This window comes from Hipposideros armiger, unplaced genomic scaffold (genome assembly GCF_001890085.2).
Source record: "Hipposideros armiger isolate ML-2016 unplaced genomic scaffold, ASM189008v1 scaffold_897, whole genome shotgun sequence".
Lineage (NCBI taxonomy): Eukaryota > Metazoa > Chordata > Mammalia > Chiroptera > Hipposideridae > Hipposideros > Hipposideros armiger.
In genome coordinates, this window is record NW_017732247.1 from 185,322 (window position 1) to 211,700 (window position 26,379).

At 58.8% G+C, this 26,379-nt stretch overlaps 3 protein-coding genes across 9 annotated transcripts in view; 1 reads left to right on the forward strand and 2 right to left on the reverse strand.

Annotated features, from left to right (window-relative positions):
• GPT (glutamic--pyruvic transaminase) overlaps positions 1-3,975 on the reverse strand; it is a 5,471-nt gene extending 1,496 nt beyond the window's left edge. For 2 of the 4 annotated variants that reach the window (XM_019630189.1, XM_019630190.1), the window contains exons 1-6: positions 2,267-3,115; positions 1,080-1,239; positions 854-943; positions 671-779; positions 388-521; positions 30-273 (exon numbers count right to left, since the gene is read on the reverse strand). In XM_019630189.1, the coding sequence (XP_019485734.1) occupies positions 30-273; positions 388-521; positions 671-779; positions 854-943; positions 1,080-1,239; positions 2,267-2,616 (1,087 nt within the window). In that variant the 5' untranslated portion in view covers positions 2,617-3,115. The other 2 variants (XM_019630192.1, XM_019630191.1) reach the window with 2 other exon arrangements.
• Positions 3,201-22,016, reverse strand: PPP1R16A (protein phosphatase 1 regulatory subunit 16A). The gene is made up of 11 exons (XM_019630212.1): positions 21,928-22,016; positions 7,309-8,347; positions 6,125-6,195; positions 5,899-6,044; positions 4,985-5,088; positions 4,786-4,910; positions 4,566-4,691; positions 4,409-4,484; positions 4,192-4,321; positions 3,896-4,061; positions 3,201-3,717 (listed from the first exon to the last, which is right to left on the reverse strand). Exons 2-11 carry the CDS (start codon positions 7,565-7,567, stop codon positions 3,343-3,345), a joined length of 1,578 nt encoding a protein of 525 aa, XP_019485757.1. The 5' UTR covers positions 7,568-8,347; positions 21,928-22,016; the 3' UTR covers positions 3,201-3,342.
• FOXH1 (forkhead box H1) lies at positions 20,684-26,025 on the forward strand. Of its 4 annotated transcripts, XM_019630238.1 has the most exons (6): positions 20,684-21,541; positions 21,906-21,964; positions 23,599-23,764; positions 23,925-24,632; positions 24,952-25,056; positions 25,177-26,025. In XM_019630238.1, the coding sequence occupies exons 4-6, from the start codon at positions 24,333-24,335 to the stop codon at positions 25,966-25,968; spliced, it is 1,197 nt and encodes a 398-aa protein (XP_019485783.1). In that variant the 5' UTR covers positions 20,684-21,541; positions 21,906-21,964; positions 23,599-23,764; positions 23,925-24,332; the 3' UTR covers positions 25,969-26,025. The 4 variants fall into 4 exon arrangements, with proteins under 4 accessions (XP_019485783.1, XP_019485782.1, XP_019485780.1 ...); XM_019630237.1 differs by lacking the exons at positions 20,684-21,541; positions 21,906-21,964 and adding an exon at positions 22,101-22,183; XM_019630235.1 differs by lacking the exons at positions 20,684-21,541; positions 21,906-21,964 and adding an exon at positions 22,290-22,359.
• The last annotated feature ends 354 nt before the right edge of the window (positions 26,026-26,379 follow it).

Sequence of the window (26,379 nt, forward strand, 5' to 3'; positions counted from 1 at the left end):
AGGGGGCGGGGCCGGGGAGGGCGACGCACCAGTGGGGTTGCCGGGGTTGATAATACAGAGCGCGCGCGGGCGGCAGTGGTCACGCGCCTGGTGCAGCGCGCGCCTCAACTCGGCCACGTCGAGCGCCCAGGCTCGCTGCTCGTCCAGGTAGTAGTCCACCTGCACCGCGTTGAGCTCAGCCAGCGCGGCCGAGTAGAGCGGGTACTGAGGGATGGGGATAAGCACGCCTGTGCGCGTGCGCCCCTCGCCGGACACCAGCAGCTTCAGCACTGTCTGCGAGTGGGATGGGGAGGTGGCGTTGGCGGGGCCAGGGGCTGCACGCCCCCCACCCCCGCGCCGCCGTGCCCAGAGGAGCCACGGTGTCCCCCTATCCTGGCTCCGGCCTACCACAATGGCGTCACTGGCCCCCGTGGACAGGAAGATGTTGTTGGGGTCCGCGGGAATGCCTCCGTCGCGCCGCTGGATGTACCGCGCCACATCCTCGCGGATCAGCTGGATGCCCGAGCTGACGCTGTAAGCCCCTGGGTCAAGGGGGCGGGGGGGGGGGAAGACACGTGAAGTCCTCTTGCAGCCCTCCCGACGAGATCCTCACCTTCCAGAACGCCGGTCCACCCCTCTCCCCGACATCCTCCCTCCAGTTCCTGCTCCTCCCTGGGGCTCTGGCACTCACCTAGGCTGTGGCCCCCGCACGCCTGCAATATGCGCTCCGCCCTTCTCTTGGCATCCGCGGGGAAGTCGGGGCTTTTCAGGAGGTCCGGGTGGACGCAGAGGGCCAGGACCTGGGAGGAGTGAGTGCTGAGGCCAGGGCAGTGGGCTGCCAGGGGAGGGGCGCAGGGGCAGTACCGAGCCTCACCTGGCGCAGGAAGGTGATTGGCTTCTGCCCCATGGCCTGTGCGTCCCCGATGTTGGCACGGACGACCTCAGTGAAGGGCTTCTTTACACCCTGGGAGGGTGGAGGCAGGACAGTGAGAATGGGCCTTATCACTCCTGCAGCCCCTTGTCCCATGCGACACTGGGAAAGGGGCTGACTGGACTGCACACGTGCCACCTGGAGGGCAGTGGGGGGCCCGGGGCCATACCTGGCGCAGCTCCTGCTCTAGCTCCAGGGCGCGCAGCACGATGGGGCCGCGAACCGCATACTCCACCCTCCGAACACACAGGTTCATGGTGTCCAGAGTCAGCACCTTTTCCCTCAGCTCGTTCATTGTAGCCTGGCTGTGGTCGCCTGCCCTCAAGGCCCTGCTCAGACCAGGCAGGAGGGAGGCTCAGGAAAAGGCAGGATCCAGAAGTGGGGATGAGGGCAGCTGGGTCCAGGCGTAGTGGACGGGGCTGGGAAGGAGGCGCGTGGGGCGCGAGCTCCGGGGAAGGAGGCACCCTCTGCCCCACAGCCTGTTGGCCTGAAGGAGGAGCCGGGGCCACAGGGCCCCGCCCCACCCATCTGGGTACAGCTCTGCCCCGGGGAGCCACAGGGACTGGGTGAGGAGACAGGCGGGGCTTGGGGCAAGGCCCAGTGCCTACCCAGTGTCCCCATGATGGGACCAGGAGACCCACATGGGGGGTATGGACAGACGGAAAGTTCAAGAAGCTCTGAGGGACTGGGTCTAGGGGAGGGGAGATGGGCTGAGCATCTGAGGTAGTTGGCAGAGCTGGACAGGCTGAACTCCAAGGGGAGCATAGAGCCTGGGGCCTCAGATTTACCCCAGCTGGGCTCGGTGCAGACAGCCCTTTCAGGCCCCCATCTTTGCTTGGGCCAGTCTCCCAGGTAACTGAACCAGGCCTCAGGAATCCTGGGGGTGTCGGGGGAGGGGAGTGAGGCGCTCAGACAAGGGGGCTCCATCCGGCCCCTCCTGGGCTGGTGGCCAAGGCCCAGGGGCTGTGAGAGCCCTGTGGCTGGCCCTTGGGCCCAAGTCTCTGGGCTTGGGGGCTGGCAGAGGGCCCTTGGGATACCTCTGCTGCTCTGTGCCCTTTCACCAGGCCAACCTGGGGCTGCCCTTGGGGCAGCACCACACTGCAGGCAGGGTGACCTAAGCTCTGCTTCCCGCTTGCTCCTGATTGGTGGGGAAAGTGGGAAGCCAGCAGTGATAGGTTCTCAGGGCCCCACCTCCACAGGCCCTGCCCAAGGGTGGCTGCCAGCAGGCAGGACAGGCAGGACAGGCAGGCATCCGGAGGGTCCGGCAGGCCCTCTGGCTGGGCTGTGGCCTGAGGGGAGCCTCTCTCCTGCTGGCTGGAGAGGAGACAACAGGAGCCCAGGCGGCTGGCCTCTCACCTCACACCTGTCCACTCCGCTGCCACTTCTCCACCACTCCAGCCTCCCTGCGCGCAGGCCAGAACCTCTGGCCCCCAGGCGAGAGCACTGGTTAATAAGGGCCCAGCCCCAGGCGGAGCCAGCCTGGCCCGCCCCCTGGCAGCAGGGCCTAAGTGGCAGCGTGGTGGCAGGTGGACCGTGGGTAGCTGCACCGCCCCACACACTAAATTTAACCAGCAGCCTACTCCTGGCCCTCCCCCAGATTGGACACCCCTCCAACCACTAATGCTTGGGGAAGGGCGGGCCCTTGCGGACTCGGGACTGACGGTAGCAGGTGACCTGAGTCCATGCCACCCAGTGCTGGTGGCCATGCAAAGCTGCCCACCATGGACTATGAGCTGGCAGTGCCCTCAGCCCGCCCAATCGAGCTCCCTGTAATCCTGACACGCGGCGCCCAGCCACTCAGAGCCTGAGTGGCTCAGTGCTCCCCCGCTTTGCCAGCCCAGGCAAAAGCTAGCAGCCAGGCCCCAGGATCAGGCTGCATGCCAGGAAGGGGAGACCCACCCCCTGGGTGGTTCCTGACACTAGCCTTGAAAAGGCTTCACCCCTCTGGCTCTGGCTCCCCCTTTCCAAACCAGGATCCCTGTTCCTCTGGGATGGACTCCCCCAGCCCTGGTTCCCAAGGAGTGGCCTTCCAAAGCTCCCTGCTCCCCTCAGGAAAGTAGAGTTACAGAGGAATCTCCAGGAGCCCAGGAAGGCAGGGAGCAGCAAGGGCCAGGCCTCTCGCTCAGTGGCCATGGCCTCACTGCCATACAGGAACTTGCCCACCACCAGCGAGCCCCAGCGCACACCTCCAGGCCCCAGACAGGTGCTCATAGGGACGGCGCACCCGGCCCAGCAACACAGCAGCTGCCCACCACGGGGACGGTGGCCCAGCTGAGACACACAACGCAGGTGGCAGAACGGCCCTTTATCAAGTCACAGGATGAAACTTGGTGTGTGCAGCTAGGCGCTCCCCAGGTACAGCTTCTGCCCCAGGTCCGTTCCTGAGTGGGGAGGCGGGGAGGCCCCCGCTCACTGTGCCTGGAGCAGGACCCTCACATGAGCAGACAGCAGGGCCTCTTCTCCATGGAGGCCTCCTCCGAGGGGGCTGTGAGCTTGAGCAGGGGTGGGTCTCCACCAGCCCTGGAGCTGCACTCGGGCTGGGGGGTCTCTGTGTCCAAAGGCAGGCCAGACTCGGGGGTCTCAGGCCCCTCGGGCGTGGGACGCTGCAACTTAGCAGCGGCTCGCTGGCGCTTGAGCTCTGCCAGGGTGTGGTGGGCCTTGGACCGGCCCAGGGCATCAGGGATGGTGCTCTCCAGGGGGCTCAGCTGGTAGGAGACACTGCGGTCCAGCCTCTTGGAGTACAGGTGCCGCCCAGGGGGGGCTCCCACTCGGCCATTGTGTGGCCTGGACACCTCGGGGTCCTCTTCCTGTGGGGTTAGTATGGGCCCCAGCGGCCATTAGGAGGGCACTCGCTGGCCTCCCCTGGCCTTGGGCCCCCCGCTGCATGGTAGTCAGGGGCAGACATGAGGGTGACCCTTACAGGGTACTGGTCTGCTACATGGGCACAGGGCCATGAGCTTGCCCCACAGGGAGGGTGGAGCTCACCTCCAGGGGTGAGGGCCTGAGCTCTGCGTCTGTCTGGCGGTCCTCGTCCTCTTCAGCTGGCTCGGGGCTGGTGGGTGGTGGCTGCTGCCACACGATGGCCTCTTGGGCGTGCTCCTTTCGGTACAGGCTGGTGCGCTGGGTCAGACTCACCCGCCTCACCACCTTCCTGGGGGAGGGCAGGGTGAGGGTTGGGGGAGGACACCACCCGCCCTGTGGACTCTGCCCAGGGCTCCAGCTGGCACTTCAGCAGCTGGCAGAGCAAAGGCCTGGAGGCGGGGCGGGGGCAAGGCGCTCACCCCCGGCTGCCGGCGCTGGAAGTGCGGCGGCGCAGCAGAGAGCGCTGGCGACCTTGGGCACGCAGGAGCGCATCATGCTTGTGCTTCAGCTCCAGCAGCTTGGTCCGCACCTCCTCATCCCCGCACAGGTCTGCAGAGAAGTGGGCGGAGGGTTACAGGAGCCCTCCCGCTGATCCCCTGCACCGGGAGGAGGCGGACCCTAGCTCCCCTAGCTCACCCAGAGGCGTCTCGTCCATCAGGGACTTCCCGTTGAGGTCGGCCCCATGTGCCACAAGCAGCTCCACTAGGTGTACCTGCAGGCCAGTGAGCCCAGGCTGCTGAAGGCTCCAGATCTGCGGGGGCCCCAGTCCCAGCTGCCCCAGCCCCACACTCACCTGGCCCCAGTAGGCAGCCGCATGCAGCGGCTCCCAGCCGTCACGGTCCTTGGCGCTCAGGCTGGCCCCATGCTCCAGCAGCAGGGTGGCCGCCTCACTGAACCCATTGGCAGTGGCGACGTGTAGCTGCAGGCAAACCACCCAGCCCTGAGTCCCATCACGCCCTCCAGCAGCAACCTCCCACACCTGTGTCCCTGTGCCCCACTGGCCGCGTCCTCACCAGCGTGGCCCCATGGTCCCCGGGGGCATTGAGATCAGCCCCCGACTGCAGCAGGCTCTGGATGTCCTCCAGCATATGCCGCTCTGGCAAGGCCCGGGCCGCCTCAATGCTGTCCTGCGTGATGCCTGCAGGGCCACAGGCTCAGGCCACAGCCCCTGCCACAGCCCCCGCCCCGGCCAGCATGTGGGGTCACACTTACCGCGGTTGGCCATGGCTGTCTCAAGGCAGTCCAGTGTCTGCTCATCCTCACAGAGATCGTAGGGCATGTTCCCGTCAGTGTTGACTGCCAAGAGGTCAGCACCGCTGCAGGGAGGATGGATAGGGTGCTGGCCACAGGACCTCTCTCACCTTCTCCTCCCAGGGCTTCCCTCTGCAGAAGCCCTCAGCCTAGGGCTGCCCGCCAGGACACTGGAGCTATCAATGAGGAGGCTCAGGCCCCGGCTGCCCCCGGGCCCGTCTGGCTGCCCCTCAACCCTGGATCCTGTCCTCAAGCCAGGTAGGTGACCTGCAGCCTCACCTGTGTCTCCAGGTTCTCGGCACCCATGTGTGCCCCTATGTGGGCCCACCTGCCAGGAGGGTGCCGGGATGCTGGAGGCCCCAGGGAGCAGAAATGTGGGAGGAAAGCCTGGGTGCCAAGAGAGCCCAGAGCCGAAGGGACCAGGGCTCAAGTGGGAGCTAAGAGGGGCTCAGAACACAGGGGGGGCATCCACGTGGAGGAGTGGGGTGGGACTGCCTGTGCACAGCCAGCTGCCTCAGGACCCTGCATCCCCCACACCAATGCCTAGACCATTCCCCAGACCACCTGAGCCCCTAAACCACTATCACACTAGAGGGATCAGAGTTGAGGGACCCCGGCAGGGGGCTCCTGGGTCCTGGTGAAGCCGACCACCTTCCCATTCACCAAGGCAGCTGTTCAGCAATCCTGTCCTGCTCCATCCTCCTTGTTAAAGACCCCACCTGTGTCCAGGTACCCACTCCCTCCTTGCCAACTCCACCCTCATCACTGACCAGAATGGCACGCCTGGCTCTGCAGGAAAGCCCTCCTGCCCTGCCCAGCTGCAGCCCCTCCCACACAGGTGCCCACTCTGGTCACCTGCTCCCAGCGGGCCCTACCGGGCAATGAGCAGCTCCACCAGGTGCAGGTGGCCACAGGTGGCTGCAGCATGCAGGGGCGTCCAGCACTCACTGTCGTGGGCGTTGACCTTGGCCCCGGCCTCCAGGAGTTGCTGCACCATCTCCCGGAAGTCGTCAATGCAGCTCTGCAAACCGGGCAGCCTGAGCGCCAGAGTCCCCCCAGGGCACCCTCCCAGTGCCTCCCCACCACCCCCATATGGCTGACCTGGTGCAGGGCTGTCAGACCGTCCTCATTGGCCAGGTCAGGGCTAACCCCACTTGCGAGGAACTGGCGGACTGAAAGGAGAGTTACGGTCAGGGTACAGGAACAGAGGTCCTGCCATAGGCCAGCTCTGTCCTAGCCAGACCCCCGTGCCTGAGGGTACCTGGGCTGAATGCTGTGCTATAGCCGGGGAGCATGGCAGGATGAGGGAGACGATGGTACAGGTGGCAGGAGGGACGCCAGAACCAGGCCAAGGGCTCAGGAGCCAGCCACTGGGCATCTTCTGGCCCAACTGGGGCACACAGAGCAGCCCTCTGCCTCCAGCCCCCAGCAGGACCCACCCATCCCAAACCATGGCACCCCAACCCGCAGACCCAGCATGGACCCCTCCTGTGAGAGCAGACCCCGCTGGGTTCATGACTGTCCCCACCATGACCCATGCCTCCCCTCAGCCTTCCCCACCTGCAGCCCCTCTCCCCCCGCCAGGGTCTTCCATGAGCAGAGCCAGTCTCTGCCCTCACTTCTCTTCAACAGTCCCACCTTGGGCCCGGGCTCTCGCCAAGGTCACCTGGGACCTCCTTGGTGGCCTGGCCTTCCCGGACAGTGCTCTCCACAGCCAGCATGAGGACACACCCTCCTTCCAACACTTCCCTGTGACCTGGCTTGCGGCACACCCACCGCGCCCTCCACTCCCCCTGCCTCCTGGCCCTCTACACCTGAGGCTCCAGCCCTGGAGGGGGGCAGGAAGAGCCCTCAGGAGCCTCTGTGGAGGGCATGGGGAGGAACGGGGAGTCTGCCAAAGGCTCAGGCCTGTCCTCACACCAGGAGGTTCTCATGGGGAGGAAGAAGTCTGGGGGGCCAGCCCGCACTCTGACCTGCATAAGTGGACGTCACTGTCCTACTTTACAGAGGCAGAGAGACACAGGCCCCAAGCAGGACTCTTGAGCAGTGCCCATCTCCCCAGCACCAGGCGGGAGGCTCCGGGTCAGCCCAGCCCACGGGAGCTGAGCCCCAGGCACTTCAGGCTCCGAGGAGCCCCCGCCGTTGGCCTCACCTGGGCAGCAGGACCCCTCTTTGCGTGCTGCCCCATCACTGGGATCCCCACAAGACGGTCTCACAAGGCCTGCGCCAGGGTGACAGAGACAGGGCTGCTGGCCATGCCCCGGCCTGAGGTCAGCTACACTCACCTTCCTCCAGGTCATTCCGGGCAGCAGCCTCCAGGAGGGTGACGCTGGGAGGAAACAGGACCTGCTTCTGCGGCCTGCCCACGGCTGCCTCCGTCCGCGCTCGCTCCCTGTGGCCCTTTCTGCTCTGGGCCTCCTTCTCAGCCTGGGCCCACACCTTCACCTGCTGGGCACGGCGCTTCTGGGCGTGCTTCAGCCGCTCCTGGGTGCTCATCCTGCCCACCATGGGCATCTCTGCCAGCAGCTCCAGGTGCTCGGCCATGGCGGGGGCTGCTTGCTGGGGGCGCTGCTCGGGGCACCAGACGGAGCAGCGAGGGGGCCAGGCTGGGGCTGAGGGGTGGGGCAGCTGGCTGGACTGGCACCCTTGGGAGCATCCCCTCCCCAAGGCTCAGAGCACTCTGCCCCCAGCAAGGCTGGCTCAGGAGGCTCCACTCCGTGACCAGGCCCAGGCAGCCCTGAGGGGTGTGGGTCCCAGGCAAAAAGGGTAGCGTGGGAGGGCACCTCAGCCTGCCTCCCAGGAGCCTGGCAGCTCACCGGGCAGGGCCTCCCTCCCTCCCTCTTGGGGTCAGGGTGCACAGCCTGTGGGGAGCAGTGCAGGACCTGGCCGCCTCAGTCCCAGCTCTGCAGCTAATCACCCAGATAACAAAGTTGCAGCTTCCTGGCACCTCGCCGGAGGGGCAGGGCAATGGGCAGAGGCCCCTGGGAGTCCTGCAAGCCCCCTCGCCTTCCAGGCCTCAGGAGCCCAGGTGGGGCCTGGGAGCAGCCATGGCCTGGCCGTCCCTCTCCTCTCCCTTCTCTTCTTGGTGTGTCTTCCAGGGTCAGTACATCAGCGCTGAGGAGTAGGTGTGGCTGGAGGGCGGGCTCAGCAGCCACCAGAGGGCAAGGCAGGGCGTGTGCGTGAATCTTGGGGTCCCAGACCTGGTGTCCAGGGATGAGGCTCTGAGCAGCCGGGCACCAAGCGCACAGTGAGTCTGGAATGATCTTCAGGAGGGTGGCCCCTTTGGAGGAGCCCTGGGCCGGTGATCAGGTGGCTCCCACTGGCCTGAGGAGGAAGAGGAAGCACAGTAAGGCCAACTTGGGCGGGGCAGGCTGGGCTCCGGGTGGCTGGCTGGCAGGTGAGGCCCAGCCCATGCCCGCAGTGAGCACTGCAGGGCAGCTGAGGAAGCAGGAGGAGCTCCTGGAGGCTGCCCCTCAGGGCCAGGCGCTGGCCTCTGGGGGGCGTTTTCTGCAGCTTCTCAGGCTCCCGGCTCTGGCCTGGTCCCCAGAGCTTCGCTGACCTTGTCTGCCCCAGGCTGGGCCAGGCAAAGGCACCTTCTTGGGCTTTGCCGGGACGGCCCCAAGGGCACACCCTTCCTCTTGGGCCTCAGGCCTCCCCGCTGCTTTGCCCCAGAGGGCACAGCCCATCCTGATCAGCCCCAGCTCCTCACTGCCCAGCGTCTGGGCCTTTTCCTCGCCAGGCTCCCTAGTCCAGTCCAGTCAATGCCTGGCCATCCTGGGCTGCAATAAAGCCCTGACTGTGTGGACACAGGCCCAAGTGGCCTGCCTGGCTTGGATCTATTACAACCGTGCTGCCCAGGACCCCTGATGTGGTCATTGGGAGGTCACAGGAAATGCCTCAGGAGGCCCGGGCCATGCTCCGCCCAGAAGGTGCTCATCGCCGCTCCCCAAGAGCCCCAGTTCTCATACATACTGACCCAGCCTTCCTCTAGCCAGACTTGTATTCAGGGCTCAGGGAGTACCCCCATATTTCTGGAGGGGGTCTGTCCTGGGCCAGAGCAAGTCCCCCCCGCCTCCCATCTCTGAGAGCCTGGCCTTGGAGGCTTCCTGGGGATGGGACTGGGGACCAGCAGGGCCAGGAAAGAGCTCTCCAGGCAGCACTCCTGCTCTGGGCAGCCTGTTCCCAGATGGCCACCTCTGCAGACTGCAGACAAGCTGTCCACTCCCTGCCCGGGGTCCCACGTCCTGCCTTTGCCCTCGGGGACATGGCTGCCCTGCACCGAGACAGGCTTTGGTCCAGGTCCTGCAGGCGCCCTGGGGCATGGAGAGCCCTCAGCTGTCTGCTCAGCTCTCCTTCCCTGCCGGCTGCTCACAGCCCCCCTCAGGCCCCGCCAGGGAGCTGGATCGCACACACGCACACATGAGGCTGCGAGGTGGGACCTTCACCTCTGCTGTTGGTGGCTGGGCCCACCAGGGAAGCCGACCCGAATAGCCCACACCAGGAGATGAGGAGCAAGGAGCGGGGCAGGCTGCCTTCTGCCCGGCCTGCAGGCTCCGGCCGTGGGAGGGGAGAGCACCCACAGAGAAGGCCACCCCCACCCTGTCCACAAGGAGCCCTCCATGGGCCAAGGCTTCCCAGCAATGGGCTCCCAGGGGCTTGGGGACTCATTTCACTTCTCCAAGATGGACGCCAATATAAAAACCACTGCCTGGTTTTAAGTTTAATAAGATTTAGGAGATGTCATCTACCCCATCACTTTACAAAAAAAAAACCAGAGTGTCTGATGCCCATGTCCTACAGAAAACAACCTAGAATAGCAACCAGCTTTTCAAATGGAATACATGCTGCCTTGGGTTTCTCATGTTGAAGGCCATCTGTAAAACTTCATCCTAGAGCAGGGTCTGGACAGCTTCCCTCCCCACCCCAGGTGCAAAGAGAGGAAAGGGCGCAGCGCTGGAGCCGCACACCAGGCCCTACCGGCCCCTGGCACCCCAGTAGCACACACAGGAGATGCCGGGCTCCTAGTCTGGGCCGTGGCAGCTCACACGGGTCCTCAGTCCCTCGACTCTGGTGAGACCCCGTCATGAAGCCCCAGACCCTCTGGGCCCCTTTAGCAGCACTCCTTGCTGGAAGCCATCTGAAGGCGGTCTACTTGTGGCCTTAGGCAGCCCGACTGCCTCTGAGAAAGGAGGTGACCGTGGGGAGGGCCAGGCCCCACTGCAGTGGGCGCCCTATCCCAGTATCGTCTTCAATAAGGGGCACCACACGGCCAGGGCCTGGCTCCCCCAGCATGGGCCCTAAGCTCTCGAGTCCCCAGCCCTCTGGACTCTGCCGGCTGTTCCTTACTGAGCCCCAGTCAGCTTCTTCCTCCCAGCCACAGCTGGGAACAGGACACCAGAGCTGCAAGAGTCGCCCCTCAGCTGAGCCAGGAAGGCCAGGCCAGCTCATGTAGTCCCACCAATGGCCACCACACCACCCCAGGCCTTTTGAAAGGGGCTAAGCAGGGCCGCTCCCACCTCCGTCCACAAATGCACCCCCAACCAAGGCTCCCTGGAATGTCAGACAGATAATCTGCGCGATTTCTTCCAGTTCTCAGCTCTGCCCAGGCACACTGCCAGGGAGTGTGGGACAAGGTGGGAGGAGCCTCCTGGGAGAACAGTGACCACTGCACCCCAACCTCTTGGCCTGTACCACTAGGCTGTCCCCAAGGCTGTGCCGAGTGCACCACCAGACACCTGGCCTTTGGGACAGGAGGCCCACTGTGGACAGATCCACGCTGGCCTGGGTGTCTCAGCAGCCCTCTCCATAACCACTGCCACAGCATTCCTCGGGCAGGTCCCTGTCACTATCCCCACTTTCCACCTGGGGAAACTGAGGCTCTGCCTAATGCAGAGTACTGGACTGACCACTCTGCCACACTGCCTCTCATACCCACGTCACAGCGTCTCTGAGAATTACAGCCCATGCAACAGGAGCCAGAGCCTGTGAGGGGCAGAAGTGTCACCTTACTCCCAGAGACAGGAGGAGGAGGGGTTAAGGGGGCGGGGCAGGCGCCCACTGGCCTTCCCTTGGGCTCTGGGGGCTTCACACATGTTTAGCTTGTTGGAGAGGGTTCCTGTAACTTGCAATCAAAAGCGCTGGCTGTCTCTGTGGCATTGTCTGTAATAGCAAATAAAGGGAAACTCCCAGGATGCCCTTCACTCTAGAAAAGTCGAGTGTGTATACGCTTTCTGGAGACAACCACACAGAGAAGTCGTCTAGATGCCAGGGGCTGGGACACGGTCCCCAGAAACCCTGGCTAAAGGTAGGGTGTTTGGGACACCTGCAGGCAAAGGGCATGGGGCAGTGAACCACCCTCAGCACCTCTGGACCCTGGCTGGACTCCAGTTTGAAAGGCTGTGGTCCCCATTGTCCCAACAAATGTCCCCACTCCTGCAGGCACATGCCCCACAGCGGCTTCCAGGGAGGGCAAAGGCCAGATGCCAAGGGCACTGTGTTCTACAGGACACACGCCTGTCCATGGGAGGGGAACCCTTAGTGTTTGAGGGGTTGAGGCCCAAGGTGCCCTGTGGCTCTCACCACCCAGATAAGGGGCCAGATACCTGGAGACCCTGAAACGTGCCAAGTGCAGCATCGGGTCATGAAGAGGTGGCCTGGCACCTGACCCGGAAGGGCACAACAGGCTTCACTATGGGAACCTGACCGGTTTGCATGCTCTGGGTGCACGACAAGCTCTCCTCGCTCTCCTGCTCTCCCAGGCTCTGCTCTGAGGGTGGGGACAGGGCACAGGCCCTGCCCTCGGCAGAGGAGCAGGATGTGCATCAGGCAGTCAGGTGAGGCCCACTGGGGGTGGCTCTGGGCTGGGCCCCTGTGCCCAGACCCGGAGAGGAGGAGGAAGCAGCCCAGCTGCTAGCCCACGGCAGCCCCACTGGCAAGTTCCAGGAGCAGTCTGGGGGCTAGCGGCAAGGCGGGGCGGGCTGAGGAAGTGTGAGTGGCAGGGACAGAGCGGCAGTTGGGCAGGCGGCTCCTCGCACGGGCATGGAGATGTTGGGAAGAGCAGATCTAGGGTGCTGCTGTGGGCACCCTCACCACTGATGCCATGTGGCTGCAGAGCGGCGATTCCCAGAGTGCACGCACCTGCCCTCAGCAGGCCTGTTCTAGACCATTCTAGAAGCTATTCCACAGTGCTATCAGGCCCCTAGCTGCAGCACCTTTATGAAAAAACACAGGGAATGACCTACAGGTCCAATTACAAAAGCTCCTGAGGGTCTCTGAGGACGCTGTGTATGGACCCCCGTGGAAAGGCTACTGAGAAGCACAGGGGACAGGGCAGAATCTGTGGATGGTATGCTACCATTTATGAAAAAAAGGAGTAAAGTAAGAATGTGCATTTGTACCTATATAAGGAACATGAGAAACCCGAGAAAGAGGTGAAGTGACACACAGTGGTTACAGGTAGGCAGGGATTGTGCACGCTGGTCGCTTCTGTTGACTTGTGAGCCGTGAGAAGTGACTTTCCAAAATGACTTTAAGCGCTGTTTTGGGAGGGCAGGCGCACACACCTGCTGGGTATCAGGTTGGGCCTGGGAGTGCAAGGCCGTAGAAGGACACCCCTGGAGCGTCTTCTGTCTTTGGCCAAGCAGTTGGCCTCTGCCCAACAGGCCGTGGCAGCCAGAGGCTTTCAGACAAATGAGCGATGTGATCAGATCTGGAGCGGTGGGGGGGACCTCACTGGAGAGACACTGAGACCTGCACCCCCACCCAGCAGGGAATGGACAGGAGAGGACCAGAGTAACCGGGTGGGGGTGGACAGCATTGGGATGCAGGGAAGGAACATCAAGGGGCAGGCATTGACCCAGTGTCCAGGGTGTTCCAGGGCCAGGAAGCCCAGCGCAGAGCGGTCAGCAGAGGCGAGAGAGGAAGACCAGAGTGGCCACTGCAGGGAACCAGCGAGGGCCACACACTGAAATCCACTCACACATCACAGACACAGCTGTAAGGAAAACTAAAACCATACAAGGACGAGAAGGTGGACGGGAAGGAGTCTGTGTGATCCCAGCAAAAAGGAAAGCATTTCTAAGCTGTGCTGAAACCCAAAGCTGAAAAGAAAACAGCTGAATCTGATTACACAAGATTTTCCAAATGTCTGCATTGTAAAAACAAAACAAAACCTACAAGGCCAGACAGGTGGTCAACTGGGCAAAAACATTTACAATAAACATGACAAAGGGGTCCTCAGGTCAGGCATGATGAGCAAAGGGCAAGAGAGCTCACAGGACAAAGGACACAGGTCCCATCGAAAACATCCAAGCGGACGCTCAATTCCCTAATAATTAACACATGCAGATTAGAAGTAGGACATACCTGGACACAAGCTGGACAGCACATGTGACTGGACCACAGACGCCTAGGGTGCCAGCCCCAAAGGGTGGCCCGAGGCATCAACTGAAATGTACGCGGCCTCAGACTCAACACTATTTCAAGGTACCGCACGGCAGGTACACCTGCCTGCACAGGTGATCCTTCTCAAAAGAACAAACCTTATTGTCTTTAAAAAAAAAAAAAGGGGGGGATTAGGAGATTATTTGACTCAGCAAAGCTCACACGGAGGGAGGGGTCCAAAGTAGGCGAGGATGTGATGGGGGGCCCTGCCCCCTGAGAACCTTGGGGGAGGTGTAAAGAGGTAAGACAGGCCTCAGAAAAGCAGCACAGAGCAGGGGCTTCTGACGTGCTCTCCACGCCCAATACCAAAACACTTCCCGGGAGGCAGTCACACCCTCCCACCCTGCCCACGTCTCAACCGTGTCCCTTGAGAACTTCCACTGTCCAGCAGGAACAGGCTCCCCTGTTTATTCTCTCCCCACCTCGCCTCTCTGGCCAGGAAGTGGGGCACCCACCCCCTCTCCCCAGGCTGTCATGAGCCATCGGCTGCACCCATCCACCCCCAACCCCCGGGGTGGGCACCGACCCCATCACTGTGTCAGGTCTGAATTCCTGGTGACCTCAGTGTCCTCGTGGACCATCCCTCAACTCCCTGCCCCCCAGTCTCGACCTCTTCCTCCTGCCAATGACCTTGTCTTCTGCCCCAATTACATTTTGGACCCTGTCACCACCAGTAACTCTCCCCCACCCCACCCAGGCATTTCAATCCAACATCCCATTCTCACAGGACCCTTGGCTGTGTGGTCACACAAATCTATACATGTGATAAGACTGCACGGAAGTAAACACACACATTCGTGCACACTCACAGTGCATGTAAAGCTGGTGACACTTGTCAAGGTCAACGCAGTGTGTCAATGTCAGTCTCCTGGGTGTGACTGCACTACAGTCATGTGCCTTCAGGAGCTGGGAAGTGAGCAGGGGTCTCTCCCAACTATTCTTACAGCTGTTTGTGAATCTGCAATGATCTCAAAATAAAGTTTAAAAAGAGAAAGAGTGAAAAAGCAAGCCACAGTAGGAACTGATATTGGCAATACATAAACCACAAGTGATATAAAAAGAATTACTAAAAAATAAATTGAAACCCACCCCCCAAATAGGAAAATGGTCCATCATTAAATCACAAAAGCATTGCCCAGACCATTGGTCGTCAGGGACACTCCTGTGACACCCGACACACCAGGACACGCCCACCTGAACAGAGCCAAGTGAGGAAAGGCAGGGCCTGTGACTGTCCCGTGCTACATGGGGGTGTCACCCCACTGGCCACCCAACTCCAGGCTTGGTTCCCACACTGAACCTGTTCTGGGGGCCATTGCTATAAAGGACATTCCCAGGACAGCTATGAACTTAAGTGCCCTATAGCCCTCCAGCTCCCTGAGGCTTCCAGCTGCACCAGGTGACAGCAGCAGGAAATGCATGCTTAGACATTAAGAGGACGAATGGCCTTCCCAGCTGGCCTGGCAGTAGGGAACCACCAGGACTCGCAGAATGGGCATCAGCTGTCACATAACCCTTGCTTGGCACTGTCAGAATGCACTTTCAGAGACCAGCCCTGGGAAGCTGCAGGGACCAGTAACCCTGTGTCGGGTCCAGCGTGGAGCTGTCTGGCTACTCACCCCCACGTACCCCACCCTTTCTTGGCCACTGCTCCAGCCACTGGCTAGAAACTTCACCTGTATTCTAGGCTTCCATTATCTCAAAGCCAACACAGAATGGGGCTGGAAGGACCTCTCTCCAGAAATCAGGGGGCCAAGGAAGAGATCAAACGGAAATTACAACACACTGTGAACTGAACGAAAATGTAAACATATCAAAATATGTGAGATGCAGTTAAAGCAGTGCTTAGAAGGCAATTTCTATCTTTGAAAGCTTAAGAAAAAGGCCAAATCAATAGCCCAAGCTTCCAACTTAAGAAAACAGAAAAAGAGGAGAAAATTACACCGAAAGTAAGTAAAAAATATATATGCTAACAAAAGCAGAAAATAGTGAAATAGAAAATAGACAAAAAGAGAAAAATATTTAAGCTAAAAGTTATTCTTTTGAAAATACTGATAAAATTTATAAATTCTTGCTAAACTCATCAAGAAAAAAGACAAAAATTATCAATATCATGAATGAAAAGGGGACATCACCACTGATCCTACAGACCTTTTAATGGATAAAAACAGGAATGTTCTGAATGATTTAGGACAATAAATTCAACAAATTAGGTCAAACATCAACAAACTACAACCCATAGACCAAATCTTGCCTACCATCTATTTGTATAAATAAAGTTTTATTAGGATATAGCCATGCTTATTTGTTTATGTATTGTCTATGGCTGTTTTGTGCTGCAATAATAGAGTTGAGAAGCTGCAACAGAGACTCGTATGGCCTGAAAAGCGTAAAATACTTACTACTATTTAGCCCTTTATAGAAAAACATTGCCACTTTGACTTAGATAAAGGGGCAAATAATCTGAAAGAAACAAATTATCAAAATGGGCTCAAGAATAAACAAAAAACCTAAATAATCCTATATCTATTAAAGAAATTAAATTTACAGTTAAAAACTTTCCCACAAAGAAACTCCAGGCCCCGAAGGCTTCACTGGTAAGTTATATATCAAACATTTAAAGAAATCATATCCAATCTACAAAGCCCTTTCTGAAAAAAGAAGAGGAAGAAACATATCCCAAATCATTTTATTAGACCACTATTACCCTGACTCCAAAACCAACGACATGACAAATTAAGAATACTGCAGACCAATTTCTTCAAGAATACTTGCAAATATCCTTTAAAAAGTAAATAATTTTTTTTAAAAGCCACAAAAACAAAAAACTTAGAAAACAAGGAATAGAAAGAAAACTCCTCAACCTGATAAAAGGCATCTCCAAAAACCCTGCAGCTAAATCGTGCCCACTGCAAGGAACCAAGCACTTCCCCCATGGAGGCAACGAGGGAAGGCCATTTATTCTCACTGCTCCTATTCCGCGCTGTACTCGAGGTCTCGCCAGTGCAGTAAAGCAAGAAATAAAAAGCTCACAGATTGGAAAGGAAGCCGTAAAATTCTTCAAATGCAGAAGGCGTAGAGAAAACCCTTAGGAATCTACATCTATAGGGCACTGAAATAAATAAGTACATTTAGCAAGCTTATAGGATACAAGGACAGTATGTCAAAATCAACTGTATGTCTCTGTGTTTGAAAAGTGCAACATGTTAAATATCATTTACGAAAAGCATGGAATGCTTTGACACCCCCTCAAAAGGAACAGTCTAAATTCCCTTCCCATTGAGTCGGACTTAGTTACTCCTAACAAACAGCAAAAAACGTAGGAGTGGCGGTGCGTCACTTCAAAGACCAGGTCATCAAAGCCAAGACAGCCTCTGGCTGTGTCTGTCCTCCCTTGGATGGCTGGCGCTGGAGGAAGTTCGCTGCCGGGCTGAGACTGGTCAGCCGTCTATGGAAGGCCCATGTGGGAGCCACCGAGGCCTCCTGCCCACATCCCCGTGAGGGAGCCACTCCGTAAGCAGATGGTCCAGCCCCAGGCCGACCCTCAAGATGATGCAGACCTGCTGACGACCCTAACCGGAACCCCAGGCTCAGGACAGCCAGGACCACCCAGCTCCCACAGCAACTGTGAGATAATAAATGTTTATTGTTGTAAGTCACTCCATTTTAGGGCAATCTGTTATACAGCAATAGACAATACAGAGACCTAAATAAATAAATAAATATATATATATATATATATATATATATACCACGTTCTATATTGTCAAAATGTCAATTTTTCCCAAATAGAGCTTAGCTTCAATACAATCCCAATCAAAATCCCAGTAAGCCTTTTTGTGGAAATTGACAAGCTAACTCTAAAATTTATATAGAACTGCATAATATCTTGAAGAGTCCAAATGATTTGAAAAGAAGCCAAGTTGGAGAATTTATAGTACTTGATCTCAAGACTTATTATAAAGTTACAGTGATCAAATCTGTGATATTAGCATAAGATCAATGAATAAAACAGAGTTCAGAAAGAGACCCACACATGTACTGTCAGTTGATTTTCAACAAGGGTGTTAAGTTAAAACAACGGGGTGAGTAAGGGTGCTCTCCAAAAATGGCTCTGGGATGACTGGCTGTCCACATGAAAACAATGATCTCTGACCTATACTCACACCATAAAAGAAAGCACAAACCATTATGGAAAAAACTGACAAACTAGACTTCATCACAATCAAAAGTTTCTACCACTAAAGACACTGGTACAAATTCTGAGCCCAGCCAAAGACTGAGTGCACACGTACCATAATAAATTCTTAAAACTTCCTAAGACAAACAACCCATTTCATTAAGGGCAAAAGATTTGAACAGCGCCGGCCAAGTGACGCGTTGGTTAAGAGCTGGTTTGGGACGCCAGAGGGCCCCGGTTTGGATCCCACATATGAGGGCCAGTGACACTGCCCTCTACAGCTAAGATGCTGAACAACAGCTCAACCTGGAGCTGGGCTGCCGTGAGTTGCCGGCAACGGCGTAGGCTGCAACCCCTGCTGCAGTGGGTTGCCATGGGCTACCATGTGTAGCCAGCAGCCAGCGTGAGCGGCCATCCAGTGGCCGGCGACTGATCTACCTCGCCCGGGAAGAGCGCAATGATGGTGCCAACTTGGGCCAGTGAAGCAACGTCCTCCACAACTAGACTGAAGAACAAAAGGACAGCAACTTGTCTGTTCCCCTTCCCCAATTCCCCAACGCTGTTCCCTCCCCCAATTCCCCAATAAAATCTTTAAAAAAAAAAAAAAAAGGTTTGAACAGACACTTCACAGAGAAGATATACAAATGGCCAATAAAATAAGCTCATGAAAAGATGCTTCACACCATCCGTTTGGGAAATGCAAATTAAAACCACAATGAGGGGCAGCCGGTTAGCCCAGGTGGTTAGAGCACAGGCTCATAACACCAAGGTTGCCGGTTCAATCCCAACATGGGCCACTGAGCTGTACCCTGCACAACTAGACTGAAACAACTACTTGACTTGGAGCTGATGGGTCCTGGAAAAACACTCTGTTCCCAAATAAATAAATGGGAAAAAATAAAACACAGTGAGCCACACCACACACAAGAAAATGGTTAAACTTGAAAAAGATGACAACACTGAGTTAAAAAGAATATGGAACAGCTGGGCATGTAAAATGAACATAAAGGCAGCTTGGCAAATAGTTTGGCACTTTCTAGTAAAGTTAACCACACACTTCACTCCATCATTTCTCTCATTGCAACCCAAGAGAAATAACGCATATGTCCACACAGAGGCTTGTGTGCGTGAATGTTCACAGCAGCCTTACTCAAAATAGCCAAAAACGGGAAAGAACCGAGTGTCCACCGACGAGTATGTACATTGATTAAATGCTGGGATACCCACACAACACAATGCCGAACCACTTGGCAAGAAAAGGAGCCACCAAACAAGGCAACCTCCTGAATTTCCAAAACACTCTGTCACATGAAAAAAGTCAGACACAAAAGTGTTCGTTCATAGGATTCATTTATGTGAAATTCTAAAAAAGAGTCACTGAATCGACAGAAATAGAAAGCAGTGGTTGCTGGGACCACAGGACAATGAGGAAACTTCTGGGGGTGATCAGAAGGTTCTATATGAGGGTTCTGGTGTTTACCAGGATGTACACATCTAGGAGAACCCACCCAACTGTACACGTAAAATAGGTACATTTTATTATATGTAAATTATACCTCAAAAAAGTTTGCTGCAAAAAAATAAAAGTATACAATTCAAAAGTCTTGCCTTGGCCTCTAAAACCCCGCATGGTCAGAGCCTGCTGTCTCCTGGCACCTCCCAATCCAAGTCCCACTCAGCACCCGCTCCCTGCCCCCTCAGAAGGCCCTCCAGGTGCAGCAGGGGCCGGAGTTGAGGAGATCGGTCAAGTTTCTTATCTCTTCTGCCTCAGTTTCCTCATCTGTAAACGGAATGATAACAGTATCTTCTCTAAAAGAGTCTGATGAGTATTCAAGGAGTTAGACACACAGCACTTTCAGTGTCTAGCACAGGGGTCAGCACACTGCAGCCTGCCATCTGTTTTCATGTGGCCCATGAGTGAAGAATGGCTTCTACATGTTTTAATGGTTGGGAAACAAATAAAAAAAATATTTTGTGGCACATGAAAATGACATGAAACTCAAATTTCAGGGTCTATAAAATATGTTTACTATGTGGCCCTTCACAGAACGCGTGCAGCCCCCCTGGTCCATCACAGTGATTTGACGCTGTCCTTAGCACAAGTCCTGCTTGGCGCTGGCCATTTCTTCTGTTGGGAAAGCTCTTCCATCAGATCTTAGGATCGCTCTCCCCTTCTTGTAACTCAGATCACAATTTGGTGTTACCTCCTCAGAGGTCTTCTGTGGTTACCCTGTCACCCTCCATCTCCCCACCCTGCTCTAATGCTTGACTCACCATCAGAGGAAGTGTCTGTAGAACTAGGGTCTCCTGCACCTCAGCCTCCCTTTCTCAGCCTGCTGTGCTGGAGAGGCCTTGCCCAAGGCCACAGGGCCTGGAAGGGGCAGGGGTAGCTTCGCGCTCCCTTCCACCGCCATGCAGGGGTTCAGTATGGTGGTGCATGACACACACCTGGAAAGGTGGTTGGGTTGGGGTCAGGGCAGGGTTTGGGGGCTACTCTGCAAAGACAGGCGCGTGTTATCCTGAAGTCTGTGAGGAAGGATTTCATGGAGGACAGTACAAGGATCAGATTTGTATTTCAGGTCACTCACCCGGCTCAGGTGAGGAGGATGAAGGCAAGGGGCTGGCACAGAGCCAAGAAGACAGCCAGGGGCGGCTGCCGCCACCCCGCTTTTTGGCTGAAGGATGGGCAGGAAGGACCCGGATCAGGGAGATTTAGGAGGAAGTTCTGAGAGAACCTGGAGGTAAGGGAAACGTCTGGAACCGCCATCCAGATGTCTTGCTCTGGCTAATGGGTAGACCGTGGCAGAGGCACTAGGGCGGGCACTCTTGGGACAGACGACAGTCTGCTGGGTCACCAAGGGTTCACCCGAGACTCAGGTTCCCAAGCTGCATGCAGCGGGACCAGGGGTTCAGAAATCCCTCGAACACAGACCCCAACGTTGAGCCCACGCGTACAAGAGCCCCCTTCCCAGGTGCCAGCCAGCTCAGGCCCGCCCCAAGCAGGCGAGGGATGGGGCCAGGACCGGCCAGGGGAAGGGGCTCCAGCCAACAGGGAGGAGATGCAGCCTGGGGAGCAGCAGGCAGGCCGGGACCTGCTCACGCTTCCTCGCCCCGCCTCCGAGCAGGACTCGGGCGGGGGAGGGGGGCAGCTGGCCACTCAGAGCGACGCACGCCCATCACAAGGCGCACAAGCTGGCCTGTGTGCAAGCTCCTTCAGACAGCTACCGGCCCCTCGGGAAGCTCGGCGCCCCTGAGCTGGACTAGGCGGCCAGGTCAGGGGCATGAGGCCTCTTCACATGCCCCTCAGGGAAACCCCGGTCCCGCCGGCGGAGCGCCTGGGGGTACAGATGCCCAGGAAGGCTCACTGCTAGGCCAAGACAGAGACTGAACTGAGAGCAGTGTGGCGCCTCTACGGCCATCCCCAACCCCGAGTTGAGGGTCCAGGGAGGAAAGGCAGACCCGGAGCTTTGGGGCGCGCCAGCCTTTCTCTGGAATGACTCCATACACGCCTCCCCTGTCTGCAGCCATGGAAATTAATCCCATGGTCACCTCAGCCTCTGACAGCCTCAGGGCAGTGGGGGGCCCAAACCATTCGTCCCAGGGCCAGAGCACCTCCCACGCAACACCGGGCCTTAAGCACTTCTCCTCCTGGCCCCAACCCGCGAGGCGGGGCCCAGGATCCCCACACTGCAAGTGAGGTCACCTGAACCGACGAAAGTTGGAGGAACTTGTCCCAGAGAGGTTGGATTTCTCCTCTGGCCTACCTCCAAAGCCCACACAAAGCCTGTGCAAGTCGCCTCCCTGTGGGCCTTAGCTTCCTGGGCTGAAACGGACACGATTCTAGCGCTGCCTACCTGACCAGCAGGCTGCATGAACGCGAACCCGTCCACACGGAGGTAAACCAGGAAACGCCCTCCCGGTGGCCTTCACGGGCTGTCACTTCTAGAAGCCGTTCTCGACCCTTAGCACCCGCTGCCCTGGGCCGTATCCACCGGCGCCCGAGCGGGGCCGAGAGGCTTCTGCCCCGGCCTCTCAGCGTGCTGGCCAGGCACGTTTCCTGCGGACGCCCCCATCGGGTCCTTCCTCCTCTTTTACTTTCTCTCGGCTCAGCCTCCGATCAGGCCTCGTCTCTCCCCCGGGGCCCGGCCTCGTTTCTCCCCCGGGACCCGGCCTCGTTTCTCCCCCGGGACCCGGTCTCCTCTCTGCCCCCCGATCCAGGCCTCTTCGCTCCCCCGGACCCATCCTTCTCTCCCGCCACAGGCCCCGGAAGTCCGAGCCTCACCTTCCGCCTCGCGCAGTCGATCGAATCCGGTCCACCGGTCAGTCAGCCCGGCGCTCCTCCGGGCGCCGCAGGGGCGGGCCCCGCGCCCGGCCCTCGCCATGGCAACGCTACACTTCCGGCCCGCGTGGCCCAGAGCAGGAAGCCGCGGCGCCCCGTGGGAGCCGGGGGCGGAGCCGAGCTACCCGGGGGCGGGGCCGAGCTACCCGGGGGCGGGGCCTGCCCGAAGCTACCCGTGGACCCCTGCGGGCCGTACCGTGTGAGCCTCTCTTTGGCAGAGGCATCCTTGGCGTGGATGGGGTCCGGGTGGGGCAGGAAGGGCAAGCAGTCAAAGGCTCCCAGGAGGGCGGTCATCTATTATGGGCTTTTAAGGAAGGGTCAGAGTTCACCCGACAAAGCCAAGGCATGAGGAGCGAGGGAACAGCGTGCGCAAAGGTGGAAGGACTCCAGGGCATTGGGGCAATGGGAAGCAGAGGTGATGGTGTAGGAGGGCGGGGGCGAGGGGATAGGAGTGTGGTCAGGGATGAGTATTCAGGGCACAAGGGGCCTTGACCGCCAAACCAAGGAGCTGGGCCTTATCCGGGAAGCAAGGGAGGGCCAATGGGGCAGAGGGAGTGACTTAAGACATGTAGGAGAAAAAGACCTTTTTGCTGATCGAGTGGGGCTAGGAGGCCATAGGTAGTAACAGCCTGGTGAGACACAAGAACTCCTCAACTAGAACCCTGGGAATAGAAAGGAGCAGGTGACAGGAGTTCAGAGGAAGCCAGGAGAAGTCTGAACGGACAGTCTGAGATAGTGGGGGGAACAGCCTGGTACCCCACATACACACATCATCTCAGCCCCAGGCTCCCTCCTCCACTGTACCCATCCTGCTCAGTGCCTCAACATGAGCGGGCACACACTGTATGCTGCAGATTTTCAACACTCTAAGGGTATAATGGGGGCGGGGGGCGCTGCAAAAGCTGGATTCTTAGAGTAAAGTGATATAAAGTGTGACTCTGCTCCTGTGGCCTCCCTCGGGTCTGGGGGCCCTGGTACCAACACCAACCACCAGTGCTAGTGCCCTGGGCCTGATATCCCTTGGACAAACTTGCCCGGTGTGTGTGGTGGTGGGAGGGGGGGGGTGCGGAACCTGGGCTTTCAGACAGTGTACAGAGCACAGGCCTTGACTGACTTGAAGGGCAGAGACACGGATCACATAGCCAGGGAGGAGGTGAAGGGACAGAAGAGGGTCTGGTGAGTCTCTGGGCAGCTGCCAGAGGCATTTTTCTAGGGCCACACTTCAGGTCAGTTCCTCTCCCTGCTAAAGCCCTCAGAGGCTCTGACCAGGCCTGGGCAGGGGGTGCTGGCCCCTAAGGCTTCCCCAGCTGGAGCCTTCACTACCTCTCCTGGAGTGCTCCTCCTCTACTCAGGCCAGCCTCCACACTGGAGAGCATCTCCCTCCTTCTAGAGTCTAGAATCTAGACTAAGCCCCTGTGCTCTGTGGCTGCCTGGAAAGCCCTTCCTGTGCACACACACAACACACCTGCACTCATTCCCACCCAGGGTAGAGCCAGGTGGCCCTCAAAGGTTCTTCTGGGCAGAGACCATGACCCAAGGAGCTGTATCCTTAAGGTTTGGCCCGGAGACGTGGCCAGTGACCCCTACAACTAGAAGACCTCTCCCTCCACCTAGGGGCACTGTGCGAGTGCCTGTGAGGAATGAGAAGCAGCCTTCTCCAGGGGGCAATTCCCAGAGCACCTGGACCCAGAGGACCAGAAGAGGAGGAAGCGGGGAGGCAAGCCTGCCTCCATGAAGTCCTCCGGGGCCAGGCCGGTCCAGCCCACCCAGGGCCAGTGAGGTACACAGTTAAATAAATGAGGGTGGGTGGTCAGCCCCCACGACCCACTGTTCACAGGCACCAACAAGGGAGGAAACTGGTTTCAAGGGCCTGGGGAGCCCGCTGAGGCCCTACTGGGAAAATTTCTTGAATCAACTGTGTTCCTCTTTTGTTCCTGAAGTCTCCTCCAGGAAGCCCTCCCAGACCATCACTCAGGTCCTTCTAGCTGCTTGGCCTTGAACTCTGGGTAGGCTTCACCCCTCCTTGGCAATTTGACTAGGGCAACTCCCTTTCCTGTCTGTTAAATAGGAGCCTGGGACCCAGCCTAGACAGACTGGTAAAGTAGCCATGGGTCATGGGCCCCTTCCAGGGGCTCTTCCTTCCAGCTTGTGCGGGGGCAAAGGCAGCCCAGGGGTAAGAAATGAGGCCTGGGTGGCCGCCTGCAACCCCCACTGGAATCTTTCCTGCCCCTCCCTCCCTTCCAGATTAACCGAAACCTGCTAATTGTGGCAGTCCTCTGTATGCTCCCCTCCCCCACTGCTATATTCCACCCTCCCTTTGCCTCTCCTCCCCTCCCCCTTCCATCCGAATGATAAAGGGCCCAGCCCGCCTGCCCCCACCCGGCCTCAGGCCCAGGCTCTCCCTCCCCACACTGCCCAACTGCCCTGCACCCTCCACGGGGCCAGGCCCTGTCCTCGTTGCTGGCCTCCCCTTCATGGGGCCCTGCAGCAACCCACGCCTGGGGCACCCCGGGACGGACTCGCCCTCCCAGGCCCCAAAGAGGAGGAAGAAGCGATACCTTCGGCACGACAAGCCCCCCTACACCTACTTGGCCATGATTGCCCTGGTGATCCAGGCGGCACCTTCCCGCAGGCTGAAGCTGGCCCAGGTGAGAGGGTGCCCCACTCTCCCTCATACTCCTTGGCGGGATCTTTTCCCAGACCTGTCCCCCACCTACTCCCAGGTTCAGGCGCTTGCCTCCACCCCCACCTGGCTCTGCCAGTGGGGCCAGTCCCGGCCTGGGCACCCCGGGAGAGAACTGAGGTGCTCAGACAGGACCCTTCCCGGTGAGGTGCCCTCTTCTCCCCGGCACAGAGGTGTTGGGGGAGCGGAGCAGGGGCACCTCCAGCCTGGCTGTGGGGGAGGGGCGGCGCTGCCCCCATCGGCGCCCGGGCTCACGGCGCCTGCCCGCCGCCCCGTGGTTTCAGATCATTCGTCAGGTCCAGGCCGTGTTCCCCTTCTTCAGGGATGACTACGAAGGCTGGAAGGATTCCATCCGCCACAACCTCTCCTCCAACCGATGCTTCCGCAAGGTGGGACAGGGCGAGGGTCGGGGTCGGAACATAGCCGGGGGCGGGGCGGGGGCGGAAATCCCGAGTATCCGGGTCCCGCGGCCCCACCAAGTCTGACCCCCCCCTCCCCCTCCACCACAGGTGCCCAAGGATCCTGCGAAGCCCAAGGCCAAGGGCAACTTCTGGGCCGTCGATGTGAGCCTGATTCCCGCCGAGGCGCTGCGGCTGCAGAACACAGCCCTGTGCCGGCGCTGGCAGAACAGGGGTACCCGGGGGGCTTTCGCCAAGGACCTGGGCCCCTACGTGCTGCATGGCCGGCCCTACCGACCTCCCAGGCCGCCCTGCGAGGGCTTCAGCATAAAGTCTCTGCTGGGGGACTCCGGGGAGGGGGCGCCAAGGAGCAGCCCAGATCCGGCAGGTTCCCTGACTAGGAAGGAAGAGGTAGTGCCCACACCACCCCTGCCCTCTGAGAGGCCTCTGTGGCCCCTCTGCCCCCTCCCAGGGACCATGAGAGCCGAGGGGGAGACTTCCCAGGTGGGAACCAGCAGGCCCTCGCCCCTCTCCCCTGAGCCCAGAGCCTGGCCTCTCCACTTACTGCAGGGTACCCCAGACCCTGGGGGACTGTCCAGTGGGGGTCGCAGGGCCTCACTTTGGGGGCAGCTACCCACCTCCTATTTGCCCATATACACCCCCAACGTGGTAATACCTTTGGCCCCATTACCACCCACCTCCTGCCCCCAGTGCCCATCCTCAACCAGCCCAGCCTACTGGGGGGCCCCTGAACCCCACAGCCCCCCGGGGCTGCTCTGGGACCTAGATGCCCTCTTCCAGGGGGTGCCACCCAACAAGAGCATCTATGATGTGTGGGTGAGCCACCCCCGGGAGCTGGCTGCCCCCACCCCAGGCTGGCTACTCTCCTGGTACAGCCTGTGAGGCTCCAGGCCAGGGACTGCTTTCCTCTCCCACTCCTGCCTGCCACCATTGGCTTGTTGAGGGGAGAACCAAGGCCAAGAAGACCAAGAGGTGTCTGTGGCCACAGCAGCCTTGAAACACCAGGCACCAGCCATGCCAAGAGTCCAGAATGTTTATTGGACTATCCCACAAAGGGTTGTGGTCCAGTTGGTCACCACCCTGGCCCTGATGGTCAGTCATGCCTCTCCTACCCCCAGAGGCAAGGCTGGGAGGAGTGGGGCTCCACTTAGAGTAGCCCTTCCTGTCCCCTTCCTGGTCTCACCTTCTCTGGCCCTCTGTCCATCCTTCCATCCATCACCATCTGTCACCTCCCCTCCCTACCCCACCCCCCCAACCCCGGGCTGGGGGAGGGAGAACCTAATGGCGGCTCTA

Coding starts and splice junctions, on each gene's coding strand:
- FOXH1 (XM_019630238.1), top strand. CDS start 24,333: ATGATAAAGGGCCCAGCCCGCCTGCCCCCACCCGGCCTCAGGCCCAGG. Junction 24,633..24,951: donor GCAGGCTGAAGCTGGCCCAG/GTGAGAGGGTGC, acceptor CCGTGGTTTCAG/ATCATTCGTCAGGTCCAGGC. Junction 25,057..25,176: donor CCAACCGATGCTTCCGCAAG/GTGGGACAGGGC, acceptor CCTCCACCACAG/GTGCCCAAGGATCCTGCGAA.
- PPP1R16A (XM_019630212.1), bottom strand. CDS start 7,567: ATGGCCGAGCACCTGGAGCTGCTGGCAGAGATGCCCATGGTGGGCAGG. Junction 4,911..4,984: donor GACAGCCATGGCCAACCGCG/GTAAGTGTGACC, acceptor GTGGCCCTGCAG/GCATCACGCAGGACAGCATT. Junction 4,062..4,191: donor TCCAGCGCCGGCAGCCGGGG/GTGAGCGCCTTG, acceptor GCCCTCCCCCAG/GAAGGTGGTGAGGCGGGTGA.